The following is a 27,749-nucleotide window of genomic DNA, read 5'->3' as shown; positions in this document are numbered from 1 at the left end:
GCAGCCGCACTTAATCTCCCTGCCGAGTTAAAATGAAACACCTTTTTTGACAGCAAAGTGTTAACAAACATTTAAATTCAACATTTAACGGCTCGCTTGGCATTTTGGTGTAACATTCAGGTTGTGCTTGTGTGCTTTGTTTTGTTTTCGGCCGCTCCAGAAAGTTAGTTTTGTGACTTTACTCGGGTCAAAAGGTAGTTAGTGAAGCTAGTTCCGCCTTGCGTTCGCGCTGTGATGGACAGCAGCGACAAGTGTCAAAAGTAATCAGGGACGAGATACAACGAGAACCGGGACAAAAACACGTCTCCTGCCTTTTGGATACACTTTCACACAAGTTAACCGGATCCAAGTAAGGGTAAGTAGCCTCTGTGGACCATAATACTAAGGTTTTATTGCGCCAGAACGACAAGTATGAGCTAATTTACGTTAGCTAACAAAGCTAAATGCTAAAGTACAGGAGCTACCTGTTGCTGGCTCTAATTTACTTTAGCTAGCAGCAGCCAGGGATTAGCATTATGTCAGTGCGCTGCTATCTATAGCTCACAAACCTAGTGTTGCTTGGTAAAATTAGAAAGGTGACACTTAAAGGGAGATTTAAAATCACGTTAAATCCCTGTATTCAGACTGTGTCACAGTATAACTTTCATTTAGCATCTAGGATCAGCTACCTGTACCTGTCTGGCATTAGCATGTTGGTGTACATGTAGCGTTAGCTTGGTCGACACCTTACTTAATGACTTATTATGGAGGTTAGTTAGTTGGCTGTTTGTTGTTTTGACACTTAACCACTGTGTGAATGTTAAAACCTAGATTTATTTGCATTTCTATTGTTTTATAATTCTTCTAATTTAGCACATTTGCATTCACTGAGCCCTCAGACCTTTGCATGACTTTGCCTGAAGCAATATATTACATTATAATGATTTTAAATTGAGGCTTCGGGTGTAAACATATATAATTCATAGTCTGATTTATATAGCAATTTAGTTATTTATTAAATGCCTGTTGACAGTATTTTCTGATTTTACGGATTACTACAAAGAGTCACAATGTTAAGACTTAAACTCTTAATATGTCAAAAAAAAAGAGTGTTAAACTTGTATAACTGTCAACTTCTTGTTTGCAGGGAAGCAAAAACTTGCATTGAACTGCATTCCATTCACAGGCCCGTCTGCTTGTCCCAACAAGCACCCAGTGCTTTTTAGTACTGACTGAAAGCACTAATACGCCCTATAGGACATCACAGACTCTTAAAAAGAGAGGAGACAAAGGGAGCTGCAGCTTATTGTATTTGTTCTAGATAGGCAGCATTGTAATCAGGTCAGCCATGTTATTGTGCTCTGTTTTCACATAGTGGATTGTTGCATCTGACGGATTCAGCCTCACTTTTATGGAGTCGAAGACGTGAAATTTCAGCTTAATCTGAGTTACATAAAGGTGGGTAGTGTGTTTCGAGAGATGGCGATGTTGCAGGGGATTGGCATTGATTTTCACAGGATTCTCATGCTGAGAAATAGTCACCTATCATGACACATAACTGTAATCTTCTGTGGCAGCTGTCCAACCGTTGTCTGCTGGAAATCTTTTTTACCTCAGCTGAAGCTGAAGATGTACTTCTTTAGGTCCAAGGTCTTTTTCTCACACTCTTCAGCAGAAGTCTCCACTTCAGTAGCACTTACATACACCAAACTTTCCACTTTCATTCCTCTCTATATTCTGCAGCTTTGTGCAGAGGGCTTTGTTCACCTGTCACTCACAGCTCATGTTATACACGCTACACTAACTACATGCACTTACATACACCAAACTTTCCAGTAATTATATGCTGGAGGTCTTTTTTACATAGTTTTCTTTTTCTGATTTATATACCATTTTATTCCCCAAAAACCTTTGTGAAAGTGGATATCTTTTTTAGTAATGGAGTCCTACAAAGAGAGATACAAAATACAAAAAGGAAGAATTTTGAACCTGCTTTATCCAACGTTCACGTTTCTGTTCTGGAAATGTTACAGACTTTGCAGAGGAACAATTTTGAGATTTGAAACTGTAAAATTGGCTGAATTTGGTAAAACAAGCCACTATGGTGGGTGGAATAGAAACCAGAGATTTGTTCAGAAGTTATTTGTGTGTTTGAATATTGTGGGTCTGTGTGGGACTTATATAATCAGATGTGTGTGCCATTATCATCTAGCGGTTGACAGTGGCCCATTGAGGTCCATGCAGCTCGCAGCAACAAACGCCAGCTTGGTTCTTCATTCAGTTATTGCCAAGTCTGCAGAATGAACTTGGCCCAATGGCTGATTGTACTCCTCTCAGCTCCGCACAGCTCCGTCCTTTTATCCGATGAACTGGGAGTTCTTAACAAGCTAATTGGGAGCTCACAGTGAACAAACAGGATTGTGTGGAATGTTATGAACCATCAGTACAGCGCAAACGGAGCACAGCTGATTTTTAAACATCTTATAAATATGTCAGCTACCGTATGAAATACCTCCTGACATGAAGCGTATCACTCGGCAATCTCAGGAGTCATTATTGCTCCATCTACATTACCAAGGTTTGTTTACAGTTTGGATTGGTTATTACAAAGTGTCTTGGATTTGGTTTTATATTCATGAGTACAGAAGCTGCAGCATCCACTCTGCTTTTGATTGTCTTGCTTATTGTACGAATACTAAGTTTGTACATGAAACAGTGTTGGGCTGCGATCAATTAACCAGCCGATTGTTATTTTCTAGATAATCTCATTAATTGTTTGGTCTTTAAAATGTCAGAAAATGTTCACCCTAGTTCCTCAAAGTCAAAGCTGAAGTCTTTAAATATCTTGTTTTGTCCAAAACACAAAGATATTACTTTAATATGATATAAAACTCAGAAAAGAAGGAAATCTTCATTTTTGAAGGACTGAAAACAGCATTTTCTGACGGTTTTGCCTGAGAAATTACTTTATTGATTAATCTAATATCTAAATAGTTGGCGAGTTATCTTTCTGTCTGGCTCAACATATTCAGTATTCTCTTTGTGTAGTTTCTGCTGAATTTATTCATACAGAAACTGTCCACTTCCACTCAAGGTATTGCTTATTGTGTAAAAAGGTATGAGGCCTCAGGGCTCACCTCCATTTAAAGAAAAAGGCGGACATTGTGTGAAAACGCTGACATTCAGCTGATCCTGTTACAGAACCTGACGATCTGGCTGCCATGTTGCTTACTGTTCTAAAATTGTACCGTGTGAGAATTGCCAACATGGAAGCAAAGGCTTGAAACCAGACGTAATGTAACTCGGCAGGCTCGGCGATCTCCTGTTTAACCTTTGGATGCTGTGTAGAATGACAGGACTGGGTGTGAATGTGTGTTTGTGCATGTGCACGTGGCGTGCTGAGGGCTCGAGCATTACAACGCTGCTCAGCTGCTCTAGTTTACGGGTCGGTGCGCTCGCACAGCGCTGCACATTAACTCACCTCTGTGTTTGCTTTGCTGCCAGCCTGCACCAGCTCCTGTAGTCTGGTGCACATCAGAGCTGCAGCTCGCCGGCGCCCGCTCCGTGCACGGGAGGATATTTGAGAACAGAATTGGGTTGCAGTGGTGCTGAACTTTATCTCGTGAATTATTTGTGTGTTGAAGTGCGTCTCAACTTCTCCCTCGTTACGGGCAGGCTGGAAGCAATGAATAATAAATGGATAAAGGGTTGTTGTTTTGAATCGTAAGAAAGTAAACTAAATGAAATGAGGCTCTCGTTGTTAATTAGCTCAGACATGTAGTTCCATCAGTTTATGTGACTAAACATGTAACAAACAGATAACCGGGTATTACTACTGTATTATTAGTCTTATAGCATGTAACTATAGTAGGTTTTATAACCAAAGCATGTTAGTTAACATGTTAGCAGCTCTATAGCGTGTTACATTAAATACTAAATGACCAAATAACATCAGCTTTTCAAAATAATGTCCTATGATCATCAACAATTCATATGTGCTGTAAGTGCAAAACTGCTGTCTGTACCTTTTCACACACACACACACACACACACACACACACAGCCGTTTCTCTAAATCATCTGTACTGTAGATGTTCCTGTGGACAGGCTGAGGGGGACGTGTAGCGGAGACACACACACTGATTGTTTGAAGTGTTGTACAGTACGGACATGTCGTCCTGCCTGCAGCTGTTGAGCATGTGCTGTGTGTACGTTACAGCCCAACACTTGTCAAACCAGGTTGAACCAAAGCTGACGGCAGTGAGAAAGCTCAAAGTAGCTGCATATAAAAGTTTCTTTTGTTTCGCATGTGATGGAATTAACTTTATATTTTAATGGTGTAACTATTTATTTATTTAGGTCCTCGGAGCGCAGCAGCAAGAAGGAACTTTGTTTCCTCCTGTTTTTAATTCTTGTCTGTTTTTACATATTTTACAGGAGTTCCCAAATAACTGTGCTGCCAAGTCGTCCCGCTGGAGGCAAATTACAAGGACGTCGTTTCTAATCGACGATCGATGATCTTCAGAAGAAGTAAGTTGGTGTAACAAGACGACGTACATTTAGTCCACTTGATAAGAGGCTGAAATAGTTGCATGCCACTCGCTGCAGTGTGTGCACACATGGTGCAGCCTGTTCACTCACAGGGTTTCACCAGTTTGTTGTCAAAGGACTTTTGACATTCCAAAGTGCAGCCTGATACTGCTGCTTCCCCCCCCCCCCCGTTAGCATCATTTTGACCAATTACAGGCAGGGAAAAGATTTAAACACAAGTTGTCGTTATGTTTGTAATCTGTGCTCGTGATCCTGCCACTATGATCGTTCTCTGCTCTTAACGCTACAGGACGTTCAGAGTTTAGAATTTGTATCTCAGGAGTGTCGCTGGTGCTGCCCTCACTTCCTCCTTCCCCGATGTTCCTCATCTTTATTTCCCGTTTGAAAGCACGTGTTTGAAATATTGTGAAACAGCGATTTGAACAGTCCTGCAGCCAACATGGCAAAAAGTGTGTGTGTGTGTGTGTGTGTGTGTGTGTGTGTGTGTGTGTGTTGTGTGTGTGTGTGTGCTCTAATACTAGAAAAGCGTTTTTAAATGCTGTCAATTTACCATTTACTGCTCTTCATGGGTGTCAACTTCGCACATTATTTATTATTATATAAGACATTTATTACTCGATATAGACTTATTATAATATAACGATTATGATATACAGTATATCACGATATAAGGTAGCATGTTTTCTGCTAATTCAATAGTGTATAGTGTGAATAGTGTATATAAAATACACTTGACATGAAAAGCACAGTTTTTTCTCAGTTAAGAAACTTTGTGCAAAATAAACCTTATCAAGTTAAATTAAAGACCATACATAAATATTTCCATATTTCCACCGTCTGTTAATCGCATTGAGCTGAGTTGTAATGTGAAGAAAGAAGAAATGAGTGTAAATATGTGCTTAATATCTACGATTTCATCCCAATATGAGTCCATTAAAGACGATGAATCGTATTAAATGATCATCCGGCCCGAGTTACTTACATTTCACAAGCTGACTTTGAACCTCAGACCTGACACATTAACTTATTCAAACCTTTATGAACATGTCTTGCGTTAGTTAAGCAGTCTGAAGTAAATGACTTCCCCTCAGGGGAGCTTTCCAAATGAACTCTCCATCAGCATCGTCTACACATATTTTACTGTTGCAGCCGTAGCTTTGGGCGTCGGTGACATCACTAAATGTGCAGCGCTCCGACTCGACTCAGTGAAATACTCGGCTTGTTTGCTATTCATTGGATTTTTGTGTTGAATCGATTCAGTGCGAGTCGACGTAAAGCTGGTGTCGCTCCTCAGGTGTCGACCGCCTCTCAGCGTTCAGCACAAATCTGTTTGTTCACACATGAGGTGGCGGGGGGGAAGCTGCTCTTAAAGGCAGTCCTCTGGACCTGCGCTGCTGTTATTGACATCTTGAGGTCATTTTGAATTATTTACGTGCAGCATCCTGGTGTCTGGACTTCAATAAGAAAGGTGTTACATATCAGTCAGTACATCACAAAGGTAAACATATATATAAAGACATGATTACAGATGAAACATGGACGACTATATGTACAAAGATGGACTACATTAGTGTCAATACTTGGGAACTATTGGACAAGAGGATGAAAAAGAAGATTTACCAGGACAAATGTGATTTAATTAGATTATTTACAATTGATCTCGTATTTAAAATGTTTGTGGTTTAAATGTATAATAAAACGTAATTTAAATATGCTCAGTCACATGTCAAACTGACGTCTTATAATAAAGTAATATGTTGTTAGTTATTCTTATAAATGTCGTAACGGTGCCGTTTGTTCGTTTATTGCAGAAGCTGCTGAGTTTTGGACACTGTGATGGAAAATCCTGGTAAGAAATATAAATGTTAATATAAGTTTGTGATTCTTTTCTGCTGGATCAATACCTCATCAAATGTTTTTATTGTGTTTTAAAAGCACACCTTTGCATAAAAGGTGTAAAACTAACCTGTAGAAGACGATTACTTAAGGCTGAAACACTGGTTTGTGTTGTAGCGTGACGCTGGCGTTATCTGATCCGTAGTATCATGATGACAGAAAGTGGTGAGTGTTTGGTTTTGAAGCCGTCCATTAAGGGGTCGGCCCGGTGACGCATTGTGCTGTTGACACTGCAGCTATCTGATTGGCCCTCGCCCAGAGGACACACCTGTAGGTTAGCAGAGCTGCCGGTTTCTGTCGCTGTCACTCGTGGCCTTCAACTCTGTCCTCGATCATTGACAGACCTCAACAGGATCTTTGTTTCCACGCTCAGCTCTTGTAGTTGTAGAACATAACGGGGATGGCTGTTCAGTCTGAATATATTCGTGAGTAAACCATTCTTTTTAAAATATCCTTTTGTTGATTTACTCGTTATAAAGTGATGAGAAAGCTTTGGTTTGCTTTGGTCCACGATGGATAAGAGATCATGGCTCCACGGTCTCTCGCCAGGCCTGGCAGGATCTACTCATCCCCGTCCTGCCCAAAATAAACTGCACTTCCTCTTTTGCCATTTTTTCTAAAAGTGATGTGTTTCAGACGAGAAGGCGGCCGAACGCTTCTCATGTGCTTGTGTTTGGATCCAAAGCCTCGCACATCGGCTCGTGTTACATCGCACTCGTCTTTGAATGCTTTCTTTGGGTTGTCACGATGACACACGTGCTGGTATTTGTGTGAGTCACGTTATTGTTCGGCTGAACTTCATGTTCTGTGTTAACAGTGGAGGAAGACATGTGTTTGTCTCCATCTGCTGCTGCTCTTTGGACAGTTCAAGATGGAGGAAGTCAGAGGTTGTTATCCTTCTGTTTACAAGCAATTTCCTGGATTACTGTGCTTTTACCAAAAAGCTTGTGTTTCTGCATTCCTCACGTTCTTCTGTCTGAGCTCTCATGCAGAGGGAGCCGCAGTGATGCAGCGTCTTATAAAGGTCTCAATCTATTACATCCCAATACATGGCAGTAGCATACGCTTACTTATTGATGTTGTCTTCACGTCCTCTTTCCATAAACGTATAAATTCTGTCAAATTAGAAGAAGGTGAAGTTTCTCTAACATGCAGGATGGCCCTTCTTTAACTCGTGTGTTTGGCTTTTATTCTTTCTTCTGTTACAAAAAGATTTAGAGAGTTACAGGAAAGACTTTCCCATTTTTAAAAAGACAACTCCAAATTTGTATTTCTAAAAGCAATAACAAAGTTGTAGTAAAAACATTTGACTAGAGCTGGACGATATAGCCAACATCTTCTATCTCGATAACTAATTAAATATATTTTATAATGTTTATTTATAGAGCACTTTTTCATCAAGAGATGCAGCTCAAAGAAAATACAACGGTAAACAGACAATAAAATTAGACGATAAAATGTCTATTTAAGTGAAATTAGAAATAATAATAATTAGGGAACATAATCATATTAATAACTTTAATTAAAAGCCAAATTAAATAAATATAAATGCATATTTCCAGCTATTTACTGACAAAATCACAATGTGATTTCATTGAAATATTGAATTATCGCTCGGCTCTAATTCATACCAATATAGTAAAGAATCGGGTGTAGCTGTAAAACAACTAATTATTAAAGTGTCATAGTTTTAAAGGACGAGCCCGAGAGAGTCATTGGACTCCCTCGCTGTGTCACTTCCTGTTCTCTTGAGCTCCACCTTGGCTCGGCTCACCTTCCACCTCTCGAGTTACCTCACCCCGCAGAGCCCGCCCCTCGCCCTTCAGGGAGTAGTGTTTTGTCAGTCTGTGAAATAGTGCTAGCGGGATGGGATGGGGGTGGGGGGGGGATGGGACTGCATCACAAATCCCTCAAGGCTTGATGGCTGGACTGGTGGCCAAAGCTCGCCTGCTGAACTTTGCCCCTGAAAAATGTGCTCTCAGGAATGACAGGCATGTGCTGGATTACCATATTGGTGTACCTTATTTATGAAGTCAGATCTCCAAGAAGGGAGGGACCTCAGAATTTAGCGAGTGAGTGTGTTTTCAAAGTGTAAGAAGGAGGGAGGAAGGGAGGCAGAGACCAAATCACACAGGCTGAAGGGAGGGGGAGTGCAATACTTTCAGAGACAAGAGAGTAAGCGACGCAGTCAAGACAGTCTTGAGTTACAGGAGCTCTTATGTCTGCGTTTAGACGAGCGAGGTGGCTTTAAGTTTTCCTCTCCTGCCGCGGACCTCGGGAGAGGCAGGGCCCGGCAGGCCAGCGGGGACAGGAGCCGTAGCATGGGACACAGTGCTAGCAGTGAGACAGTGGCCCAGCAACCAGCCCAATACAACACGGGTGAGTCCAAACGGAGAGGCTCAGCACTACATGGTTGCCGTGATGACATGTGTTTTCTTTAGAAAGTGTAAACAACCTGGCCGTGCATGTTTGTGCAGAATGGAAAGCCCACGAGAGGATACCGTCTCTAGGTGCTTTTGTTTTTAAAGCCGAGAGAAACTGGAAGGCAGCAGGCACAGACAGGTGTAGAAGCATGAATGCAGATGGAATGTGGTGATTGTGAAATGCTCAAACCACACACACTTCTCTCTGTCTGCACTCGGCGCTCCATCCCCCTGAGGAGGCGGTTTCTTGAAAGCAAGGTTTCAGGGTACAAGGCACCGACCGACACCAGCTCTCCCCATGTGGATCTGTTTGTTCTTGTACTGTACGGCACATAGTGAACCCTGAAGTCTCTCTGGTTCAGCTTAAGAAGGTGTATTTGCACACCTGCACGATTCCCCTTAACAATCCAGCATGCAGCGTATGGAACCTGTCTGTCACCGCTTTTCTGCGTAACATCACAGCCTTTAATTTGCTGTGTTGCTCATGGCCTGCTGTTAGTCAACAGGAACATTGACTTTTAATGTACTGAATCAATATTTGCTCTGTGTTTTCCTGGAGGGCTTCTGTTTGAACACTTCTCAACACTCAATGAAACAGGAGAACATCCTCTTTGCTACATATTTGCTCTCTGTGCAAAATGTACTTTTGCCTCCGGTGTGCTATTCACTGAGTCATGGACGCCTTAACCAGAGGGCTGCAGGCTTCATGCTTTTCTTAATCCGTTAACTTTTAATGTCTGAACATTTACAGAAGCCTGTGTTGTTACTACGGTCTCACAGCTTTCGAGTCTCTTTACAAATCAAATGTTTGGTCTGAGGATTGTGAGAGTTTTCACCTCCCACCAGGTGTCTTTTTTAATTCTCTGGTGGTTCTGTGAAAAGCAGCCACCTCGGGTTGTCATGCTCAAGCACAAGGCCACCACATCACACTTTGCTTCTTTTGCAGCCGAGTGCATCAGTGTTCTCCCAGTTCACTGCCACCACACCCCTCCCAGTTTAACACCCGCTGGTGTCTGGGTTGTGTCAGGAATAGCTGAGAGTTCACTGACCTCCGTGTGCCTTTATTTCAGCATGGGATTCCACACGTGCATGCAACGGCCTGCTTCGCGTCATACATTGTGTAGGTACAAAATAACTTAAATATTTTATGGAGGAGCTTTGTGCAACTAGTGATGTCACAACACCAGAGATTTAGTAGTCGATACCAATACCAATGAAATTCCATGATTCTGGATGCTCAACTAGGTCAAAAACAATAGATCTCGTGCACTTCCACATGCACTTCTTTATTACTGTTTGCACACTGGCTTTTGTTTGGAGGTTAAACAAATCATACCTATTTTATATTGCTGCAAAAGCATCTCCTTTTGAACAACTCATTATATATTCATTTATTATTCAAGTTTCTCACCAAAAGCTGAATTTTACAAGACTACATTTGAACACATCATAATGTAACTCAATGCAACCTCGGTTAACGTTTGCTGTTAGCGTTGTTATTTAGCAAAGCAGGACTTTCAACACAATGTAGCATCATTATGGAAAAAGGTCCCGATGTCACGTTTTCAGAATTTTGGCATCGACTTGGTGCCGAAGTATCGGTTCTTGTAACATCTGTAGTTGCAACAGTGGGTCAGCTACGGTTGAATGCCAGTTAACCAGCTCTTAAATATGTGTGTTTTATCTGTTACTAAACTGTATTGATCTCAACTCATTAACACATGACACAGAACAACAGTGACCCCACATTAACCGGGATGTTCATAGCGTAGGGAATGTAAAATAAATGTATAGTTTATTGACATACAGCCTAATCTGACCGGCCTTTCTAAAGCTTTGACATTTCTATCAGCTCCCAGGAGTGTGAAGACAAAGAGCCAATTAAAAAGGAGGTCAAGGCGGAGGAGGAAACATCTTTGTGTCCTGCCTTGTGATAAATGGCACAGTGTAGCAATGCAATAGATTTGTCTCATGTCATGTTTGTACCACAAGTAGTAAAACATCCGCCGGTTGATTAATGTGTTGCGTTCTCCCGCATCGATGCGAACTGAACATGTTTACACCGTCGGTGACGGGACAGATGTTTTGGATGGTCAGCAGTTACTCTGACAGATAAAGGCGTCCTATGTGAAGTTAATAAGTCTCTGAATATTTGCTGCGTTAGTAATTATTTATGTCACCGATAAATCTGTCAGGTCAAAATGTTATTGCAGATATTTTGGTATTGGTTTTTATCAGGGCCTGAATACAAGTGATTATTCTTCATTATCAGCCGTCTGACGCCTGCTGTGAACCTTTAAAATGTAACTTCTCCGCTTTTAAATTGTTGTAGTCTGTGTGCTTATCCTTCATTTTTTATTTATGGTATTGGTATTTTTTCCCCGGCACCCTCCCACACATTGACGATGCAAAAAGTTCAAATAAAATCAATAAATGAACAATGTTAAATATAAATGACAGTAATAACTATTTAACTATAAAAACATCCAAATGAAATAGGGTGAAGAACTTCACATAATTAAATAAATAGTCCACACAAATACAGCATCCAATCAAAACATTGTTTTCTTTGTGGCTATAAATAAAATGAATAGTCCATCTCATCTCGGGCTTCTGACGTCCTTCGAGTAGGAATCCCCACTGGAAGCGAGACATGACGAGAAATGTTTGGCCGAGTCACGTTTACACTTTTTACATCCTTATTTAAGAACTTAAGCATATCTTAGTGGTTCGGGGAGAATTGTACCGCAGTGTTGTTTTTAAAATGTGGCAGATTAGTTTAGTCAGAGCTATTGCAGGAAGTGGTAGCTACAATGAGAAGAGCTTCAGGACGGGCCTCCCTGCAGGGTGGGTGGGTGGGCTCAGTATCCTATCTGACAGATGGAAAACCGCACGTCTTGTGTCCACAGGAAGTGGTTGCCCACTGAACGTTCGGCACTTTAACTGAATGGAAACTGCCAGAAAAACTATTTCTGCAGGTCGGCACTGTCAGCTCTTATATCCCTGATTGAGCAAAGTCTAGTGAGTGATTAATGCATCGTCATTAATCATTAACGCCTCCATTCAATATACAAAAATGTTGTTTTTTCAAATTAGCCATTTGAATCTTATTTACAACCACAATTTTATTAATGACAACTTGCATGTCATCTGGTCATTACAGGTTTGATACTTTAATTATACATATATACTTTATTTTACCAGGTAAAAGTCTCATTGAGAGTGACCTGGCCAAGAGTGCAGCATGAACATGGTTACAACAATACAGTCACACACTACAAATGTGCACAATATCCAGTAAATATGCAATTTAAAAAGATAAGTTATAATTCATAAAACAGGCACAATTTGAAAACAATTTTGAGAAATCAAGAGCAATCACATCGACCAAGAGTGCTTAAACTCCCCCATAGTAATCAACTCTGACAATTTCATGTCCGTCTTGTCAAGTGCATATAGCATAGCATAATAGCTTAATTATATTGTTTGTATTTCAAAAGAAGTAAATTGGGGATAACGGCTGACCTTTCCACGAGAACAGCCTCACTACCAAGAAGGGATGTCGCTGCCACACGCGTACTGACCTTTCTTACTCTGTGTGTATTTACATTTTTATTTTGCCACTAATTATTTTTGTATTGTCCTCCTAAATTGGACAGAGTTGCGTCTTATCAGAATCCGGTTTATGTCCAAATTGGTTTTCACATCCAAGGAATTTGCTTTAGTGTGTAAAGGTGCTTCAATAAACGCAGAGAAAAATAAGAGCAAATATTGAAAAAAAACACCCAATTATAATAATAATAGGAATAATTGTAAATTAAAATATGACCTTGAGTAAACATATGGAAGTCACTGATTGCTCAAATAAAAAATAAATCAGTTACTCGTGTAACTCTATTGCACACGTTCCATCATAACTGGATATGAGTCTCCCCGTCACACATGCCACCTTCACGATGTCATATATTCTCACTGCTTTGAGAAAATGAGCTCACCTGTACATTAAATGCTGCTGTTGTGTAATTTCTGCCGTGCGACTCATCACCGAAGAATTACACTCGTGGCGTCACACCCGTTTATTGCTCTTTCAATAGCATAAGACTTGCTTGAGACTTGAGTCATGGTTTCTGTCACAGATAAGTTTGTTTAGTTTTTACTTTGCTGTGCTCTTACTCTGGTTTAAAACAAATGTTTTAAACTTCTGGTATTGATGGTGACCCTGACGCATGCAGAGGATGTTCTATAATCACGTTAATGCACGCTGTAAGTAATACCAGAATAAGCTGAGACTGTGATCCAGCCTTGTTGTGAAGTTTGGTCTTATTTACCTTCTTTTTTCTTTTGGCCTTCATGACAAGTTTTCAAGACTTTGTTCACTGAAGCAGAAGATTCCTGAACTGTAGTGTTTGCTATCGTCACAGGCCACTAGCAGTTGTCACCCGGATGTGGGCGTTTAGTCAGACTGAAGATTAAATTCCAATGTGCCTAATTTGTAACAGAGGCAATCACATGCAAAGAATTATGTGATAAGCCAAAGTAATATCTGGGATTTTCAATTACCGCATAGCAGGGACTTATCAGTTACATAAGCACAATAGACTGTTCTGTAAAAGAAAATCTGTGTAAATCAAATGTGTGTTCAGGAATTCAGGTGTGTCACAACATTTTAAACGTATAACTGACGTGAGACCAAAACCTCCTAATCAGGGAAGTCCCTCTTTAAGATATTTGCCATAAGTCAAACTCTGAGTCTTCTGTTTGCCTTTTGTTATGTTAATGCAGACGATGAGGTCGACCTGCAACATGGCACAAAAGGCGGCGAAGAAGGAAACTCCGGTGGGGGAACACCTCCAACCAAACGCAAAGGCAAGTTCTCCAAAATGGGAAGGATCTTCAAGCCCTGGAAATGGAGAAAGAAGAAGCCAAGTGAAAAGTTCACTGAAACATCGATAGGTAAGCTGGGTCCAATGGCCTATTATTTTCACCTGATGTGTGCATTACTTTAGGCTCGATTTCTTAATATGTTTTTCTTTTTGCAGTCTTGGAACGAAGGATTTCTGTTCGAAAAAGTCGCCAGGAGCTGGTCGCCAGAGGGGTTTTAAAGGATATCCCGGAGAATGGTAGGTTAAGCTTTAGTTGAGAATATTCTATGGATGAGTTGGCTCCATTTTGATAACACTAACTATATATTCACTGCCTGTGTCTTCATGGGACAGAGAACAATGATGTTAACCACTCCAAAGCTCCACCAGTGAAAAATGGGCATCCTGTGCCAATGGACACGGACAGGATGTCTCGAGGGGAATCTGACATCAAGGTGAATGCCCTCCGGCTGCCCCAAGCAGATGATCGTCGAAGCAGAGCACCATCCGACGCTTCCCGAAGTAACCGGGCCCCGCTGGATGTGGACTCCCACGCACGGCTTCCTGTGGACGTAGACAGACGAAGCCGTCTGCATTCAGATGTTGATAAGAGAGGAGGATCGTTACCACGAGGACCTCCGCAAGATGATAGATACCGCAGAGAAGAGAGGAGAGATGGAAAAGAGGACAGGGAGGACAGAGGGAAGAAGAACAGGGAAGACGTGGAAAGAAGGGACTGGCGGGAGGAAAAGGAAAGGGATGGGGGAGTTGATCGGAGAGAAAGGCGAGATTGGAGAGATGACAGAGAGAGGAGAGATGAAAGGACGGAGAGAGACAACAGGGAAAGGAAAGATCGCGAGGAGCGGGAAAGGAAGGATCGGGATGAGAGGGAGCACAGAGATCGAGACGAGAAAGAATCCAGAGATCGGGACGAGAGGGAAAGGAAAGACAAGGACGAGAGAGAATGGAAAGACAGGGACGAGAAGGAACGCAGAGAGCGTGATGATAGAGAAAGGAAGGACGACAGAGACAAAGATAAGGATCGCCGGCTTGAGAGGGACAGGAGAGAACACAGAGATGACAGAAAAGATGACAGAAAAGATGACAGAAAAGATGACAGAAAAGATGACAGAGAACGAGACGACAGGGAGAGGAAAGACGTGCGAGAAAGAGATGATCGGGAGAGGACAGAGAACCGAGAGAGGAGAGAGAGAGAGGACAGGGACAAAAGGGACGACTGGGCCAAGAGGAACGAAAGAGATCGACGAGATGAGAAGGATAGGAGAGAAAAGCCAGAGCCTCAGCGGACTGTGGACGACCCGCGTCCCATCGTCAGGCCCGTCTCTGAGATGGACTTGCGGCCTCCTCTCCAGAAGAGCTCCTCAGAGGACAACAAGAAGACTCGTCCGGCCTCAGAGGCTGACAAGAGGATAACCCTTCCCAGATACATCCCGGCTGCAGAGTTCAGAGACCGCTCAGGTAAGATCTCTCTTGTGTTGAAGCTAACCTTACATGTGTTGCATTGTGACTTTCAAATGCGCAATGACAATTAAGAAACTTCCAGTAAGAGAGTTGATATTGTTTCTCAGAACCAGTCAGTCGTAGTGTTGCCAAAAGAAGTCAAGAAAAACCAAGGAGTCAAATTCTCTTGGCACGCTTTATGACAGTTGATTGCAACTGGATGAGGCTTGACCGTCTTCTTATCATGAAGATGTAACTGCTGGAAGATATGTTTCTTTTCTCTAACGCCCCTGAACATCCACGTTTCTGTTGGTCCTGGTAAATATATAAACCGTTTTTTTTTAAGATGTCTGGAATTTGACCATATAGGACGAGTTGAGCAGTGATGCAGAGTGCACGCCTTTAAACTAAACTACGCGTGTAGGCTCTGTAGCTGGAGCGAACGCCACAGCTGATCTCCAGAATCTCAAAGTGAATCAGATCTGCATTCCTGACGGGGAAACAACTGATCTGCATGTGAAGCCTTTCTCTCTGTGGCGGTGACTTTGCTATTACAAGTGATAACTAAGTGTAGTTGACTAATAGTTAGTGTTGCACTACCAGGCTGCCACCAGTGTACCCCTGAGCAAGGTACTTAACCCGGAGCTGCTCCTGGGAGACTGTCCCTGTACTTAGTTCAATGTAAGTCGCTCTGGATAAGAGCGTCTGCTAAATGACCTGTGATGTAATGTAGGGATAAGTGTGTTCAGAACATTGACTCGTGTGTGTTTTGGCCAGTTTTCCATTAAGTACATATTTGTTCGTACTGAATAGCCTGGAATTTGATTATTTTGTATCTTGCTCTGCATTATTCACCAGTATCAGCAGATGGTAGTGAAGCCTTCCTCATGTTTGTACTTGTATTTGTTATGTCAGGTTGACATGTGAGCTAACATGCAGATGTTCTTTCTCCTGCGTACTTCCAGCCACTTTCCTAGTAAACGCTCCGTCAGGGATTTGTTTTGCGATGATGAAATACCAACAATGTGTGCAAACCAAAGTCTCCTGATGGAGCTGAAAAGGCTTGTCTGGTAAATGATTTAACTGTAATTCTGACGGGGGTTATGAAGCCAACAAGGTCAATCTGAAAGCTTTTTCTTCAAGTCCTCCTCCAGTCAGGACGAGAGCAGGACTTTGTGACATCACAGCTAGTTTTGAGCCAATCGTGGTCCAGTATGCGTCATACACAGCATAGACATGTCCAGTAGTTAAACTTCTGAAATTAACTATATTTATATATTCATAGATTCTGGATTTTTCAATGAGGAGTTTTGCATGAAATAATTTATAGGTAGTTTATTAAACTTTTTAAATATTCATAATATTTAAACTTGGTGTTTCTGTACTGTTGCAGATACAGATTAGGCAACACTAATATTACATATATATAATATAACAGTGTTGTAGTGTTGATTAGTTCTCCAGCTTTATGCACACCCTGACCAGTTATATTCATTCATGAAAGTTGATTTAATAACTTTTGTTTTTTGTTTTTAATATTTTTTTAGGGAGATGATGTCGAAGCTTAATTTGAAATCTTCAATAGAAGCTCCCACGTCTCTGTTGTTGTTTCCCTTGTGGTTAGAGCTCCTTGTGAACCTTGTCGTCATCTTTTCTTTAATGTGTGTGTGTGTGTGTGTGTGTGTGTGTGTGTGTGTGTGTGTGTGCGTGTGTGTGTTCCCCGTCTGTAGAGTCCGCTGGTGTCCGCTTCGCCCCTGACCCTCGTCCACCCCAAGACTCTCAGCAGGATCCTCCCCCAACCCGACAGGCTCTTCTTCCCCCGAAATGTCTTACAGATTCGGGCAGGAGTCCAACGCCCTCCTCTTCTTCCTCCTCCTCCTCCTCCTCCTCCTCCTCTACCTCGTCTTCCTCCTCGTCTGCTGCTATAGCTGTGGCCAAGCCCCCGAGGACCGTCTCCCTAATAGTGGAGGACCCACCTCGACCCTCCCTCGCTGACTCCGACCCGCCGCCTCCTGTCCCTCCCCACGCCAAGCAGCCTCCCGTCCCTCCACCCAAACCCACCAACCGCAACAGCAACCTGCTCGGTGAGTTTATTAACGCAGTTTTATAGGACACTTAAAATGTGCCTGGTCTATAAACAGCTGGTCTGTGTGTATCTTTCTTTTATTTTATCAAACAACCTCCTAAATGAGCTTTTGTTGGGTTTTAATAAGACTTTAAATCTTTGAGAAGCAGGACAAACGTACGAGTGGAGATATAACTTGGACCAGTCTAACAAGTTCAATATTTGCACCGGGAACACATTACCTGTGACACACTCCATCTTTTTACACTTACTCTGACGTGCACACTTGCACACAACTACGCACATGTGAAGTTAAACAAAGTTAAATTAATGCACATATTACTGAGAAATGAGCAAAAACGTTTCTGTGCTTTCTCAAAAAAGAATAAGTCTTATTTTCCAGTTTTGCTATAATATACCTGGATTACACTTAATTAGTCCACATCTGTTATATCTATTTAATGACAAGGAATACACCAACATATCTTAACTATAGAGAATAATTAAATACAAGGAGTTCCCTTCATGTGCAGATTATTCCATATTCCTTTATAATTCTCATGTTTCTTACTTGTTTTTAATAAGATGTTCTAATTAAGTAGAGATGATGTTTAATTTACTTACAACTTCTGCAGGTGCACAACAGCATGAATCCTCTGCTGAGGGAAGTCAGGAAACATTCTTGTGTTCTTGATCAAAGCCTCTTCCATTCAGACAGACTGTGAGGTTTCAGGGAAGTTTGGGATTCTTCGTGGTATGTTGGGCGTGCCCACACCTGTTTGAAAGATGCAGAAGTTCTCGTGCGTTGGGGCAGAGCGGTTGGGACTTTTTTGACAGATTTACCGTCCGTGGTTAGTGAGGAAAGCAGCGAGGAAGAATACTTTATACTCGCAGTGATTCTGCAGCTCGTTGCTTTCCAACGTGTTGCTAGTGTGCACTTTCTGTGTGTACAACCAGCGCTCTCTGAAGACGGAATGCGCACCGGCTTGTCTTTGCACCTTTTTATGCAACGCCAGCTCTTCCCTGGAAGTTCGATAGAAACCGATTTGTCCCAGCATGCCACAGCTGCTGTTGTTTACCGCCCATCCCAGTGCTCTCTCTTATCACATTCCACTGCCGTTTGTTAGGCGAGGTTTCTATGCTTATACTACTACATTACTGGCTGTCTGGATTACATTGACTTTGTTATGGGAAAGTGCACTGGACTGTAGAAACTTTGTGCATCTGTGCACACAAACACGCCTCCCTGTAGTGGACATCTTCCCCTTTCTATTTGTTCTCTTTATATTTCATATGGTCCGTTATGTTTTCTCACTAGACATGCTTTATATCCTGACCGATCCTCGATTTCTGAGGCCGATACTGATATTTGTTAATATCTGCTGATGTATAGCTGTTGGGGGTAAACAAGCTGAAACGAGGACAAATGGAGTTTCCGTGTGATTAACTTCCTGAAGGAGAACTGTTTTACCGGAGCATTTTTATGCCTCAATGGGAACACAAAGCAACTTTAAGTTTTTCTTATCTTGTGCTCGGAGTTATTTCCCCACAGCGGTTGTTTAGAAGATGTATGCTCTGCTTCTGGACAGTGTCAAACCAAGAAGAAAACGTTATCGGAAACCACCCTCTTGTATTTCTCTCCCAGCTTGGAATGTAAACCCAGCCCTATCCCTGACATCTCCACTCATTTTTGCCAGCTTCCTCACTGAAGCAGGGGCTCTCAGGTCAGGCAGCCCTGTCACTGGACCAGCTGGAGACGCCAGAGTGAGCTCGGCTTGTACCTTTCTCTACCCGTGTACCTGCGGCACAGAGCCGTACAGACCTGCTCAGGTACCCGGCGTGGCGCCTCATCTCCATCTTAACAAAGCCTGCAGACTGGTCGCAGAGATTCACCCGCTCATAGCACATGGAACAGCTCGCCTCAGTTTTAACACCAGTACTTGCATTGCATGTGTATTGCAGATATTGGAGCTGTTTTCTAAGATGACGTATTAGGGCCAATGTAGGTCCAGGAAATGAAAAGATACAGAGCTGAGAGGGGGGGGGGGGGTGTAATATTCAGAGAGAAAACTCTAAATGTTTTAGAGACATTACAAGTACACACCTGTACTGTGTTGCTGTGGATTGAGACTATTCAAAAAACACATCTGAGAGTCAGAGAATATTACATTTCTTTATCTTCAATTTACCAATTAACTGTCAGAATATTAAAGTTTTTTATCTTAATTTTAGAGTTTCTTTCTTGGAATACTACCCCCCCCCTCCCCTCCCCCGGCTCTTATACGCTCTCTTAGTTTTCAGCTCAACTAACTTAACTCTGAGTGCTGCCAAGAGAACTTTGCATGGAAGTTGTATGAACATCTAGTGCTGCGTGTTGAATGTGTTGCTCACACACTGTGGATGTGTTTCATGTGTGCGTGGCCCCCACTGCATCCTGCTCCACAGTAACGGAACATCATCTTTCCCCCGAACTAAAGCTGTTCTTGACATTTTGCTTGTTTTTGTTCATAAAACTAACTTCCCGCTGCTGCAGCCTGAATGTGCATCTTCATGTTTGTGAGAATCTTTATTACATTTATTAATTTCTGTTCTTTTAAACAGCTGAGCTCTCACAGCCTGGCAGTGGTGTCGTCGTAGTGCTGGCGCCCGCTAAGCGCTCGCCACCGACGCCGCCAAAGAGGATGACCCCCGTCACCAAGCGCCATTATGTGGACCCTTCTCCTCCCAGTCAGGACCCAGAGTCCCCCACCGCTGACCCAGCCTCTGCGCCTTTCCCGACGCCCCCTGCTGTCCCTAAAGGAGAAGTCAACGAGGACAAGACGAGTGCAGCAGCTCCGAGCTCCGTCGAGCCTCTGCTTTCACCACCTGCCCACATACCTCCATCTCCTCCCAGGGTTCAGTCACTGCAGCCCCCCAGCTCCTCCTCTGGTCCCGCTGTGCAAAGCGATCCCCCCAGCCCGACCACCAAGCCTCCCAGCCAGCCTCCAGCCATCCCCCTGCACATCCTCATCCAGAGAGCTCTGGCCAGCCCCGGCCTAGCTCCTCCCAACCCAGACGGCTCCCAGCGGGCTCACTCCCTGCTGTTCGAGTCGCCTCCAGATTTCCTCACCGAGAACTCGAGGAACTCTCTCCCGATCACCATCGAGCCTCTCAGGCTGTAAGTGTCCCACATACTGTACATCACATTCTTGTATTACAAAATGTCTTTTACACAGTCCATGCACACAAGCTTCATGTTTATTCCCAAAGTGCTCAAATTAATTATTCAACAGTCACAAAATGGAACCGTCGGCATTGTAGTAGACGAGCAATACCAACAAAGAAGAGCTACAAAATACAGATGCAAACTTCCAGAGTTTGTCCTGCCTGCACACTTTACACATCATTGACTTTTCTCTTCAAATGAACATGAAGTGATTTCACAGAAATAGACGCAGTGCCAGCTGCATAATTCAATACATTAATTAAATGTAACTTCCAGGACACAGCAGGAAACTCAAAGCGATCATTTTGTAATTAGATTTGTTATAATCTAAACTTTTAGGTTTAAGTAAATATTCCTAATTTAAAAAAAGACAAAGTTTCAAAGTCGGCCATGTAAAGGTGAGCCTCGTTAATCTCTTCAGCAAACAGTTGAGCTTTATTCCCTCCCTAATGGGACTCAGCTGCACACCAGATTACAACCTCCGAACATTCGGCCTCACTCACTAATATCTTACTGTTTCTTCATGAACGAGTTATTTTGAAAGGATTTCATGGCGTGCTGTTAAACCGCAGAATTGTTCGTACCTGTGTTTTTATAACGATGAATCCCATCGGTCTTGTAATTAGCAGGTAAACACTCCACCAATCAGGCTGCAGGGCCGTGTGCACACGCAGAAATGAAAAAGAAAAGTTAAAGTAAAAGAGAATTAATTCAAGAATGCCCACAAAAGTAAAATGATGAGAGAACGCGACGTGAGCGTCTTCAGTTCTCACAGCTGCCACTCGTTCACAGGCCGGAGGACGACGACTTTGACATGGAGGAGGAGATGCGGAAGCTTCACCCTCAGAGGCCCCTTCGCCAGCCTGAGCTGGAGCCGCGCAGCAGGAGGGGTTTGGTCGGAGACCTCAGGGTGAGCATCATCCCTGAAGGTGGAGGCCCCGGGGACAGCGAGGAGGAGTCCGACTCTGACGGCCCCATCCTGTACAGAGACGACGAGGATGACGAGGATGAGGAAGCTCCAAGTAAGTTTGTCTTTCTTATACTACTACATCAAAGCCATGTGGGAAAATAACTTTTCAAGTAGTTTGTCTTTAAATATGCTGCATCTTATGTCGTCATTCTTAAAGACCGAACGTAATCAGTGTTTTCAGTCCGTGCAGAAGCTTGAAGTGTAAATGCAACTAGTTTAATCTGATGGTCGTCGTCCACTTCCTGGTTCCCGCTTGTGAAATGTGAAAACTTTGTCCTTTTGACAACAAACTAAGTACGTTTTTTAGACAAAATAGTTTGAGGATCAGACTCTTTATTTTTAGGGAAACCATCAAATTCCCCCAAAGCATCTGAAGACTGTGAGGATCGTAAAGTCCCTCAATCCAGGAGGCTAAAAGAATCTCAGTTTTTATAGTATGTATGTATAACTGGGTCACGTGTGTCACGTGTGTCACAGGTGGGCTCGCGAGTCGTGTGAAGAGGAAGGACACGTTAGCCCTGAAGCTGGAGAGACAAGAGCGAGAGGAGAGGGATGCTCAGGAGAACCAGGACAGCGTGAGTTGGCAAAACAGGGATCAGTGGATGGCAGTGAGGAGCAAGATCAGTACCGCACTGACACGGTAATAAAATGATATATCCTTAACTTAGATGTGTGAAAGCTTCCATCTCTGTAATAGCTCATGCTGTTTGACAGATTCCCCACGTTATTAATACTGTAGGCTGTGTGTTCATTTAAGAGTTGAGTAGTAAACATTGTGTTGTGTCTTCAGGCGGTTGAGTCAGAGACCATCAGCAGATGAGCTGGAGCAGAGGAACATCCTTCAAGGTAAGAGTCCATCCCTCATGTCTCCACATCCACACGGTCGAAAAGAATCCCACGCTTCATTTTCCTCAACTCTGCTGAAATCAATAGTCTGAATTAATCATTGGTCCACTGGCTGATGCTCCTTCCTGCCTCAGGCATACTGATAGTCACTAAACGCAGCAGTTTGTGTATTATTGGTGTGGATTTAACTTTATTAAGATACGGTCTCTGATATCTGATTGTGCTCCAGGAGACGGCTGCAGAAACCGTGCACACAACTCCCACACAGAAACTGCTAATGTTAGTCACGATGTGGGGACCGTACGCATCCTTACACACGCTCTTTTATGTGATATGGTAACGCAGAGATGGAAAAATAAAGTGAGAGACTTGATCAAATGTGCATCCAATATTCTTTTAGGGTGTTTAAATGATGGTCGCTCTTGTATGCCCACAAATATTATTGTTTTTATTTGTTATGCATCTGCTGATTGGCATTTGACAATTCACAGCTCAATATTCATCATAGTTTTGTTAATAATAATAATAATAAGCTTTATTTGTATAGCACCTTTCATACAAGAATTGCAGCCCAAAGTGCTTCACAGCAAAAACATAACAATTAGTACAAGATTAGACCGAATAAGATCATTTACAGTTCAATAATCACAGTGTAGATGTACATGAGTCTGAATAGTTTAAAATAACATTGGAGGATTGTGCCTAGTTTCCGTATCTGCGCCGTACTTAACGACCCTCTTGTCGGGAAACCACATCCATCACCATTCTTGTAAATGTTTTAAACATTGAATGTGTAAAGGTGTGTATTTTAGAAAAACTTGAGATCAGATAGACGGTGTTACCACAGGAACAAGAGGAAGCTTCTCTGATAAATGTGTTTACATGTTCTTTACACAATTAGTGGAAAAGTGAAAGATTAAAGAATATATTGTAGAAAAACCGATAACCGATCATAATACTTAACAAACAGGGGTTTGTTTATGAAGCGGGCTTTAACCAAGATTTTGCCAAAATAATCTGGACTCACTGGAGATGTCTGTGTTTTATATGTTAAAGGTCAATAAAGAGGTCGACGCTGTAAACGTAAATAATGTGTAGCAAAGGGAGTAAACCAGTTGAAGGGCCACAGGGGCCCATTGTTGATCTAATGCTTTCAAAATATGGCTCTGATTGTTAAACCAGCATTAAATCACCATTACAAGGCAAAGATATAAAATATCACCATTAAAAAGCTAAAGTAAAGAGATATAAAATATCACCATTAAAAAGCTAAAGTAAAGAGATATAAAATATCACCATTAAAAGGCTAAAGTAAAGAGATATAAAATATCACCATTAAAAGGCTAAAGTAAAGAGATATAAAATATCACCATTAAAAAGCTAAAGTAAAGATATAAAATATCACCATTAAAAGGCTAAAGTAAAGAGATATAAAATATCACTATTAAAAGGCTAAAGTAAAGAGATATACAATATCACCATTAAAAGGCTAAAGTAAAGAGATATAAAATATCACCATTAAAAGGCTAAAGTAAAGAGATATAAAATATCACCATTAAAAGGCTAAAGTAAAGAGATATAAAATATCACCATTAAAAAGCTAAAGTAAAGAGATATAAAATATCACCATTAAAAGGCTAAAGTAAAGAGATATAAAATATCACCATTAAAAGGCTAAAGTAAAGAGATATAAAATATCACCATTAAAAGGCTAAAGTAAAGAGATATAAAATATTACCATTAAAAGGCTAAAGTAAAGAGATATAAAATATCACTATTAAAAGACTAAAGTAAAGAGATATAGATACAATGTAGATTTGACATTGTGTGCACATTTTGCTGCGACACTTGCATAGATAAAAATACATGTTTATCACATTAACAAAAGGAGACAATTGAGAGCTGACTGTTGCATTTAAATTACAACATACTTTTAGCAACTGGAGTCCTAAAACGCTGTGGAGGAGTTTGGTCTGTGTGAGATGAAACGGAGCGGCGTGCAGGTTCAGAGGTTTGAGGAAGAGCTGCACAAACATGTTGTACACAACACGAGTAACCCTGCAGTGGAACTGTGTGTGTAACCTGTACATGCAGGTTCAATCAGTCCTGAAGTTGATGCGTTGGAATTTAAACCTTAAAAGGGCATAAAGAGTTACAGTGTCATGTTACCTTACACACAGAAGAAGGAGAGAAAAGGAGCGCACTGGTAAAGGTCTGATTGATGCTCCGCTAATTCATCTGCAGACGGTTGGAGAGTATCAACTTCCATCTTTGGCAAACTGTGGAAATGTAAATCAGGCTTGTGCACATGGATATTTACACATTCATGCTTTAAAAACCAAGTACACACACTTGCAGGAACATGCATGTGTGTGTGTGTACTTGATGAACCCCCTGTGATCTATTGTTAAAGCAGTAAACGCAAGAACATCATGAGACCAAGTGTGGGGAAACATCAGTGCAGCTTCCCTGTGATGTTGGATCCAAGAACCAAAGTATTAACATAATACTTCTCAGGATCCGTCAACACGTTTTGATCCGGGACTCGTACGACCACGCTGTGGCTCGCTTGTCCTCAAAAGACTCGGACAAGGCGAAGCTTCGCACCCGCGCTAGAACAATGCAGCACCTTGTGCAGAGCGCGCCGTGATTAAAGCTTCCCGTTACGGCGGCGTGCCGACGGCGGCTCGGGTGAAATCCACCTGACTGACTTCAGTGTTTCCTTCTCTCATGGGATGTCTTTTCTTCCTGCAGCCAAGAACGAAGATGATCGGCGATTAGAGAGATGTGAGATCAAACGGAGGCTGACGAGAAAGGTCAGGATGCAACCGAGTAACTGTATCGCACATTCTGTTGTTGTGAACTAGAAGCTAACGCTTAAAACGGATCTAACTGATGTCCCGTCTGTCCTCAGCTGTCCCAGAGACCCACAGTCGCTGAGCTCCAGGCCAGGAAGATCCTGCGTTTCCACGAGTACGTCGAGAGCACCCATGCCCACGACTACGACCGGCGAGCGGATAAACCGTGGACCAAGCTCACTCCTGCTGACAAGGTAAGACTCGCACACAGAACACACACTCCACACCTCTCGTCTTACCAACGGGTCTCCTGTGGCTTAGAGCGTCTCTGCAAGACAGAGCCTAAGCTCTGTACGCTGTTTACCAGCGGCGGAGGATTTGCATTCCAAGCAGATTGTTGCATTCCTGGGATTCCTCCTCGATACTCAGTTTTACCTGCTGCAGTGAAGGAACAGGAATTATATGCCTGTTGGAAGAAACGTCATTTTAAGTGTTTGTCCCTTCAGCCTCACTCGGGACGTTTTTATCCTTTTTTTATTTTACGACCATTTTGGCTTTTGGAAGTTCAACCTTCGCTCGTGTCATAACTAAAGTAAAGTTGGGACTTTAAAGTCAACATTGAAACTCATTAAAACCACAAACCACGGCCATAAAATCCTGTATTATATTATATCTGTCAATCCAGAGCTCCTCGTGTTTGTCCTTTGGGGCACCTACATGCTAAAACCTCGTCGCAGTATAAAATATTTAACAACGTCCGAGGCATTATGTAAAGAATTAAAGTGGTGAAATTCAGAAGATGAATGAATGTTTACAAGTTATGATCAGGTTAAAAGATTTAACTAATATTAATGTTTTATGGCAGTTTTGTAGATTATTCTAAATAAACGTAGCTTTGATCCCTTTGTTTTGTTTCTCTCACGTCTCCCTCAGGCCGCCATCCGCAAGGAGCTCAATGAGTTCAAGAGCTCAGAGATGGAGGTTCACGAGGAAAGCCGGATCTATACCCGGTCAGACTCGTATTCATGCATTATTCACTTTCACATGGATCATTTTTAGATTTCTTTCTTGAAGACGCTTTGCCTCGAGACCCTTTTGACCTTTCCCCCTCTCGTGCTGCCAGGTTCCATCGGCCTTAGCTGTCCACGCTGACCGGTGAAGCGCTCGTCACGACTCCCAGTCCGCCTCCTCGCTACGAACCCAACATGTCGTCCGTTTGACCGCCTGCTGAGCTGCTTCAGCTGATGGACGGGAAGTGAGAGAAGCCACAGATCACTTCTCCTCCGGCTGTGGAGTTCAGGACCGGAGGGGTTTGTTGGTGCGTCCATGACGGAGGTACCTGGTGCCAACACTAAAAGAGTGAGAACCCCCCCCCCCCCCCACCCACTCCCTGTGCTGGGGGGCCCAGAAAGACTGTTGGAGGGTTATCACGCCGTCTCGCTCCGGGGAAACGTCTCCCCATGCCTTCACCTGCCTTCGTATTCTGTTCCCTCCTTCCTTAGAGCAGGGAGACTGCACATAAAGACCCCCCCCCCCACCCTGTATTTCCTTGAATTGAAGAAAAAAACCCCAGAAAAGTCGTGTTGAATGGAAGTAAATGTGGGTTTACAAACTCGTGCAGTATAATCCACATCTCATGTGTGACAGTCTGTAACCGGATGATAAAGTATTTAAAGTCCCCGTTTACTTCCATTCATCAACAATTTCACCGTGGAGGAAAGAAACTCGAGGAAACACGGAGTAATAAATAAATTATGTTGTGCGTGAAATATGCCTTTAACAGCGTTTTCGACGCCGTAGAGCTGCCGTAGAGCTGCCGTAGAGCTGCCGCTGAGCTACCGCTGAGTTTCCGTAGAGCTGCCGCTGAGTTTCCGCAGAGCTGCCGCAGAGCCGGCCTTCCTCCTCACAGAGACCAGATGTGAAAGACTTCCGTACAGCAGCGCGTTTCTAATTTAAAACTCTATTTGAATCACTTTGTGTGTAACTCACTGATTCCTAATATCTGAACGTTTTACTGTAGTGTACATCCTTTAAATGATTCTCATGGAGCACACGTCTAGATTACTTTCTAATAAGGCACTTTATGTTCCTTAATTGGGTTTGTAGAAAATCTAAAAAGTATAATTCTATGTTTATAATTGAATTATTCGAGCAGGAAAATGTACATATTTTTATTTTCCTGGCTGTTTTATGGTACTTTATATGTGCGAGTCCCATAGTTGGCTGCAGTTGTATAGATCAATGATGTAGATGCGATTGACTTTATATTGCACATCCACAGTGATGCTGACATGTTTTAATTGTAAAGTAGTAATGGTACAACATGTTTCTTTTGATACAGAGATTTTTTTTTGCAAAGCACACTGTACAAATGAACAATCCACTCAGTAATTAAAATAACCTGTGATTTTCATTTCAACATGTTGTGATGATTCTTCACTTGAATGTTGATGCATCTTGAAGCGACCAGAGGAGGGCAGTGTTATGTTAAAATGTGCAGATTGAGCAAATATCTAATAACTTTCTCCAAGAAAAAGAAGTAGTTTGATTAAATCCCTTCTTCCTTCACGATGATGGAGCCGGGCAGCGGCTGACGGGCAGCGGCTGACGGGCAGCGGCTGACGGGCAGCGGCTGACGGGCAGCGGCGGTTTCTCTTTAACCTCCCTGTGATGCTGATTAGCAGAAAGTAAAC

At 42.4% G+C, this 27,749-nt stretch overlaps 1 protein-coding gene across 2 annotated transcripts; it reads left to right on the top strand.

Annotated features, from left to right (window-relative positions):
* Positions 1-27,475, top strand: phactr4a (phosphatase and actin regulator 4a). 2 transcript variants are annotated; one of them, XM_029443150.1, is made up of 15 exons: positions 1-355; positions 4,417-4,509; positions 6,342-6,379; positions 13,632-13,802; positions 13,889-13,969; positions 14,066-15,190; positions 16,903-17,256; positions 19,839-20,394; positions 21,235-21,464; positions 21,890-22,052; positions 22,203-22,258; positions 25,013-25,074; positions 25,173-25,310; positions 25,990-26,066; positions 26,180-27,475. In XM_029443150.1, exons 3-15 carry the CDS (start codon positions 6,367-6,369, stop codon positions 26,193-26,195), a joined length of 3,042 nt encoding a protein of 1,013 aa, XP_029299010.1. In that variant the 5' UTR covers positions 1-355; positions 4,417-4,509; positions 6,342-6,366; the 3' UTR covers positions 26,196-27,475. The 2 variants fall into 2 exon arrangements, with proteins under 2 accessions (XP_029299010.1, XP_029299009.1); XM_029443149.1 differs by lacking the exons at positions 1-355; positions 4,417-4,509; positions 6,342-6,379 and adding an exon at positions 8,608-8,805.
* Positions 27,476-27,749: the final 274 nt, after the last annotated feature.

This window comes from Cottoperca gobio, chromosome 11 (assembly GCF_900634415.1).
Source record: "Cottoperca gobio chromosome 11, fCotGob3.1, whole genome shotgun sequence".
NCBI lineage: Eukaryota > Metazoa > Chordata > Actinopteri > Perciformes > Bovichtidae > Cottoperca > Cottoperca gobio.
The sequence above is the reverse complement of the archived record's forward strand: the minus strand, read 5'-3'. Positions and strand labels throughout refer to the sequence as shown.